The sequence below is a fragment of the Equus caballus genome, chromosome 12, assembly GCF_041296265.1.
Source record: "Equus caballus isolate H_3958 breed thoroughbred chromosome 12, TB-T2T, whole genome shotgun sequence".
Lineage (NCBI taxonomy): Eukaryota > Metazoa > Chordata > Mammalia > Perissodactyla > Equidae > Equus > Equus caballus.
The window spans coordinates 33,028,680-33,035,464 of NC_091695.1; the positions used below are offsets into that span (position 1 = coordinate 33,028,680).

The 6,785-nt window shown below is 40.5% G+C and overlaps 1 protein-coding gene across 1 annotated transcript; it reads left to right on the forward strand.

Moving 5' to 3' along the window:
• Positions 1–5,024: 5,024 nt before the first annotated feature.
• Positions 5,025–5,960, forward strand: LOC138916869 (olfactory receptor 4D9-like). Its single transcript, XM_070230474.1, has one exon. It carries the CDS (start codon positions 5,025–5,027, stop codon positions 5,958–5,960), a length of 936 nt encoding a protein of 311 aa, XP_070086575.1.
• Positions 5,961–6,785: the final 825 nt, after the last annotated feature.

Below are 6,785 nucleotides of genomic sequence, written 5' to 3' on the forward strand. Positions count from 1 at the left end.
AATTTCGCCATAGCCTACATCTTATAAGATGCAGTTGGAGCATTATAAGAGGATCAATTTCCCACTTGAAGACTGATGTCAGTTAGTGTTGGGGTGTGTGAACTTCTAAAACTGATAAGCTGTTAGGGCTTATTTGTCAAAAATGCTGCCATTGTGTGGAATGTTCCTTTTGAAACCAAAACTCTTAATGAAGCAAAGAAAAAGGTTAGTTTTTCATGACTAGGAAGTGGGGAAGTGTGGCTTGAAAAATATTAGAAGGTCAGTTGACGCGGGGGGATGGGATGTATTTTACTTGGCATGATGTTGAGGTTGAAAATTATTTGAAGGCAATTGAGAAGGTGTTCACATCCCCAGCTCTCAGGAGGGTGATTGCCTTGAAAAACAGCACTCTAAAAGCCTTCCTAAATTCATTATATGCTTCCTAGCCAGCTTTGCTTCTTGTCTGGAAGTAGAAGTTTGGGGCTTTAAGCAAGGTCTTTGAATGGCTAGCTTATCTGTGTCCTCATGTGCAACTGAATATGAATAATGTTCCTAAAATTTTTAGAGATTCATTCAAGAGTAGAGGCTTTTCAATGTTAGGAAAGAGAAAAAGGAGCAGCATTTCCTCAGTGGGAAGCTGGAGTATAGGGATAACATTCAGTTTGCAGGTTCTTACGAGATGCTTGATAAGCTTGTTTCCAAAGGATGGTCCTCTTTGGTGTGATTTTTAAGAACTCCTGTGATCCTTATTTTGACCTTGCAACACATAAAATTATATTTCTCTATCCATTTGCCCCCTTCCCCCTCTTATATGCATGAGTTTCACTACAATGTGCGTAATCCTATACTTTCAAAGTATCCTTCCCACTCTTTGCAAAAGACAGCATCCATAGGAACAGACCAGATCCATTACTTTTGAGAGTTCATGTTTGAGGAGATGCTACTCAGAACTCACTTCCCCTGCCACTGAAGCACTATGAAGCTGATCCAGGCAGTTGGTTGAGGTACCCACAATGACTATAAAATTTGCTTTCTTCAAACTCTGCTTTTTTTTTTTTCAGAGTCACTTCTGACATCATCTCATACTAAGGCAGTCTCAGTCACAGCTCTCACTCACCACCTGCAGGCTCCTTACACCCACGGACTAACTTGATTTGAAAAAGATTTTTCTGAGCCTTTTTCTTTGTACCATTTTCTGGGAAGGGCTGATAAACACTGGGAAGAACTATAGTTGCAGTAGTTAAGAGCATAAGTCTTTGGAATAAGACAAATCTAGGATTGAGACCTGGCTTTACCAGCTGGGAGACCTTGAGCAACTTACTTAATCTTTCTGTGTCTCAGTTTCTCATCTATAAAATCAAGACAATAATATCAGTTTCACATGGATATTATAGGTTTTGGAGAGATAAAATGAAGCAGTCAGTACAAGAATCACTCCACAAAAGTTTTCTAAAAACAAACTTCAGCAAAGCAAACCTCCATTATTTTGCCAACATTTCCATAATGTTGAGACCTTGGAAGTAGCATGGACCCCCCTGGGGCCTGATATCAAGATGATTGGATTTGTAAATGAGGATTATAATCTATTTTCTTTCCATAAAGGATTGTAATATAAATAACTATATCTAAACTGCATACACAAATTTATTTATGTTTCTAAGGAGGTGTATGATACAATACTCTGATTTTTTGAACACGTCTTAGCTCAAATTCATAAGTGAAAAAGAAAAAAGTCCCTAGAGGAGAGAGAGTATTTGCCACTTACCTCAAGTGTTGAGAAGAGGGCTTTGAACGACACAATCAATAGCAAGATGAACCAGTCCCAGACAACCCCACAGATGAACCTGGCATGTATAAGGAAAGAAGCACTCACCTGGAGCTGATGAGACTGGCAAAATAAGAATCCTCAGCTGCTTTCAGTTTCCTAAACAGACATACAATCTCATCTACTCCTTAGAAGCACCTTGTGCATGAGGTAGGTCTCATTATTTTCATGTGATAGATAAATTATAACGATGCAGGCTGAGAAGTGACTCTAAGCCATTCCCTGTGAAACTCCCATGTATTTCTCATGAGTTTGGTACAATTATGGAGTGACTTGCCCAAGGCCACACCAACTAGGAAGGTGGTAAAATCCAAATTGCCTGACTGTTCCAGAGGATCCACACGTGTGTATCCAAAATGCAAGTGTGGGATATGATACTGTTCAGCACACCTCCTGGATGGAGTTTACAAACATCGTATGCCCAAATGGGGCTATTTTCATATACATCCTCATGATTTTGTACCTCCTCCCTTTTCTTTCTGCCGACTCCACCACCTGCAACACTCTTATTGTCTAAACTGTAAACCTCCTGACGAAAAGATCTATGTTTGAGTCGCCTTTCACTCAAAAAGACCATCTCAATGTCATTATGATGGTTAATTTTGTGTCAACTTGACAGGCGACATGGCGCCCAGATTAAACATTATTTCTGGGTGTGTCTGTGAGAGTGTTTCCAGATGAGATTAGCAGTTGAATAGATGGACTCAGTAAAGCAGACTAATTGCCTTCTCAATTAAGGTACACATCATCCAATTCACTGAGGGTCTGAGTAGAACAAAAGGTGGAGGAAGGAGAAATGTGCCCCATTTATCCTGCCTCACAGCGTGAGCTGGGACATCTCATCTCATTGTCTCCTTCCCTCGGACTGCGATTTACACATTGCCTTCCCTACTTCTCAGGTCATCAAACTAGCACTGAATTATACCATCAGCCTTCCGGGGTCTCCAACTTGCAGACAGCAGATCTTGGGACTTCTCAGCTTCCATAATCACGTGAGCCAACTCTTCATTATAATTTTACCTTGTATATCTATATATGTCCTATTGATTCTGTTGCTCTGCTGAACCCTCATACGGTCACAGAAATATCTAGAAGAAGGAAGCAAAGAAGGAAAGAGAAACAGGGGAGGAAAAGAAAGGAGGAAAGGAGAGCACAAGTGACAACGTAATCTATGAGGCTTGTTGCAGTGGTTTCCTCAGCAGAAGATTTGAAAACCATTGACTTATCAGTCCAATATCCAAAAGAAAGATTCTAGAGTGGGCTGCTGTCATTCATTGAAATCTGTTTCCACACTCTAGATTAACTGAACAGTGTTTTAGGGGTGATTTCTCCACCTTTTAGCCATGGTAAGTATAGTGTAGGGAATTCTTACATCTGAGATGCTAGAGACCTGAAATTTCCCACAATCGTTATTCTGAACATGTGTTCGTATCACTCTGTGCCATTGACATAAACACCAAAGATGAGGAGACCGAGATGAATCCGAACTGATGACCATGGAATCCGAAAGGAGGCTCTTATCTTATTCTTCCAGGTCAGCAAAAATGAGAGTGCTGCTTGGGGAAACATGGTCTTTTAAGGATTTTTTTCCGAGGTTTAAAGAACAAAGTAAAGAAAACATGGAGAAATGAAAATCAGAATCTGAGAAGGCACTACATGTGGACAGAAGGGCAACCTGCCTAACACAAGAATTCGGGAGGACCTAAAGTCTGTAGGTGAGAAAAAGATAAAAAGGTAACTCAAGTTGTAGCTGGTAAAGGCTGTAACTATATAACTATAAAAGTAACCATTATGAAGTGGGTCGTCAATTAAACCTCACTTGGATGAAAGTCATTCTGTAGACATGAGATTAAAATGTTATAATCACCAGGTTCATTATTTTTAACTTTCTGCTGAAGGATAATATACAAACATACAGAAAAATGCACATTAGTGTACAGCTCAATGAATTTTCACACAAGCAATAAATTTTTGTAACAAGCACCTAGATTAAGAAACAGAACATTCTCAGTAGTTCAAAATCCTCCCTCATATTTCCTTTAGTTTGGTATACTTTTTGTTCTTTATGTGAACAAAATAAGTGGGTGCACACTTTGTTGTGCCTGGCTTAGACTCTACATTGTGCTTATGAGACATTTATGTTGTTTCATGTACCGTACATTGATCATTCCCATGGCTCTATGGTATTGTATGAATTTAACAATTTATTTATCTTTTCTACTGTTGATGGGCATTTGTGTCATTTCCAGTTTGAGGCAAACAGTGCTGCTATGAATATTCTAGGATACGTCTTGGTGGAGATGACATATGCACATATGTACATACTTCCTAGGAGTGAAATAGATTATTCTGAGGACGGAGATGTATCCTCAGAAAAATCAATACGTACAACTGAATGAACTATATATATGTATCCATTCTAAGATAGGTGATTAGATAGATATACATAGATATAGGTATAGATATGGATATGGATATAGATAATGGCATTAGCAGATATAATCAGACAGCAAAGTGATTCTCCCGATTTGCACACCCACCAGCAGGCTATGAGAGGTTCCAGTTGTTCCACGTCTTCACCATCACGGGATATTTTTCATCTTTTTCAGTTTAGCCATTTTGGTATGTAGGTAGTAGTTCCTTGCTGTAATTTCAATTTACATTTCCCTGATAATTCATGAAGTTGAATTGCAATTTGAATATCCTCCTTGGTAAAGTTTTGGTTAGTGTCTTTGCCGTTTTCTCTTTCAACATCTATCTTTCTTTACTGATTTGTAAAATATTCTTTACATATTTTGGACCTGAAGCTTTTCTTAGTATACATATTGTAAATATCCTCCCATTTGCAGGTTGTCTGTTAATTCGCATAATGGTGTCTTTTGTGAAGAAACATTCTTCATATCAAATTCATGCTTATTTTTTAATAACTGTCATATTTTGTATTAAAAGTACAATTGAATAGCTTCACGGATCTGTCACCTGTGTTTCAGTGGCCACAGTGATAGAACCTACCTGTTTGGATGACTGAGTCAAAAACCTGGGTCCTCTTCCACTGGTGGCACAGAATTGCAGGCACGGCCACATACATAAAAGATGAACTTCCTCCCCAGGAAAGCATCAGACACAAGTGACAGAAAGACAACAGTAGATTTCATAAAACTTTCTTTAACTGCACTTTTATTTCTTCCAGAGATATACTTCAAAAAGGATCTGGGACCCAATGGAGCAGGGAAATTATACCACAGTGAAAGAATTTATTTTCCTGGGAATTACCCAGTCTCGAGAACTGAGCTGGGTCTTATTTGTCTTCCTGTTTTTGGTGTACATGACAACTCTGATGGGAAACCTCCTCATCATGGTTACAGTTACCTGCGAAGCTCACCTTCACACTCCCATGTACTTCCTGCTCCGCAATCTATCTGTTCTTGACATCTGCTTTTCCTCCATCACAGCGCCTAAGGTCCTAGCTGATCTTCTGTCAGAGAGAAAAACCATCTCCTTCAGTGGCTGTGTCACTCAAATGTTCTTCTTCCACCTTCTGGGAGGTGCGGATGTTTTTTCTCTCTCTGTGATGGCATTTGATCGCTACATAGCCATCTCAAAACCCCTCCATTATATGACCATCATGAATAGGGGACGATGCACTAGCCTGGTTGTGGCCTCCTGGGTGGGGGGCTTTGTCCGCTCCATTGTGCAAATTTCCCTGTTGCTGCCCCTCCCCTTCTGTGGACCCAATGTTCTTGCCACTTTCTACTGTGATGTCCCCCAGGTGCTCAAACTCGCCTGCACTGACACCTTCACTCTGGAGCTCCTGATGATCTCTAATAATGGATTGGTCAGTTGGTTTATATTCTTCTTTCTCCTCATATCCTACACAGTCATCCTGAGGATACTGAGATCTCATACTGGAGAGGGCAGGAGGATAGCCATCTCCACCTGCACCTCACACATCACTGTGGTGACCCTGCACTTTGTGCCCTGCATCTATGTCTATGCCCGGCCCTTCACTGCCCTCCCCACAGATACTGCCATTTCTGTCACCTTCACTGTCATCTCTCCTTTGCTCAATCCTATGATCTACACCCTGAGAAATCAGGAAATGAAATCAGCCATGAGGAAACTAAAGAAACGACTATGGCATTCAGAAAAGATTTAAATTCTATGAGGATGTGCTAACACTGAAATTTAAAGATAGATATTAAATTTCACTTCCTCAAAATGTCCAGAGATCACCTTAATGCCAAGAAGAAAGGGGCATCTATGGATACCATGGGGTCCTAAAAGAGGCTGGTCCTATAGTACATACTGGGGACCCATGGGTGATACCGCTTTAAGGTGAGACCCATTATGTCTTCCACTACTCGCTTTCAATTATTCATTCCACATATATTTACAGAGTACGTATTATGTGCTTGGCAGAGGTGGGATTCAGACTGCTGCAGAAAGATTAAAGATAGTCACTGTCCTACAGGCACACTCCAAGATGCTATAAGAGGATATGGACAAAGTGCAGTGGAAATATTGTAGGCACTTTACTTGAGAGCTTCAAAGGACATTCGACAGTGAGGAGACCTTTTCAAGGGGAAAAAGATAGAAAGGGACAGTCTAGGCAAAGAAGTCAGTATTTGTGGAGGGAAAGACTGATGTAAGAGTGTGCCACGTTCATGCAACAGTGAGCTCGTTTTAGCCATGAAGTAGTACACTCCTGGAGTCAATACCAGTATTTGACGTTTGGAAGGAAAAACTCCATCTGTGGTCTCCTGAGCAATGCAAATCTGTAATTTCTACTAGGGACAGAGGATCCCCAAATCACTCCAAGGCCATGGTTTCCTCCTGGCAGAAGGAGGTAATGCTGTAATTGGGAGTATTCAGGAAAAATTAACACTGATGAGTAGAGGCTTTGGACAGCTCACCTGGATTCATGAAAGGCTTAAGCAAACACAGATGCTAAGCACTCCCATGGGAAGCAACTGACTCCCCA

Excerpts from the sequence above, each read along its gene's own strand:
- LOC138916869 (XM_070230474.1), top strand. The coding sequence starts at position 5,025 with ATGGAGCAGGGAAATTATACCACAGTGAAAGAATTTATTTTCCTGGGA.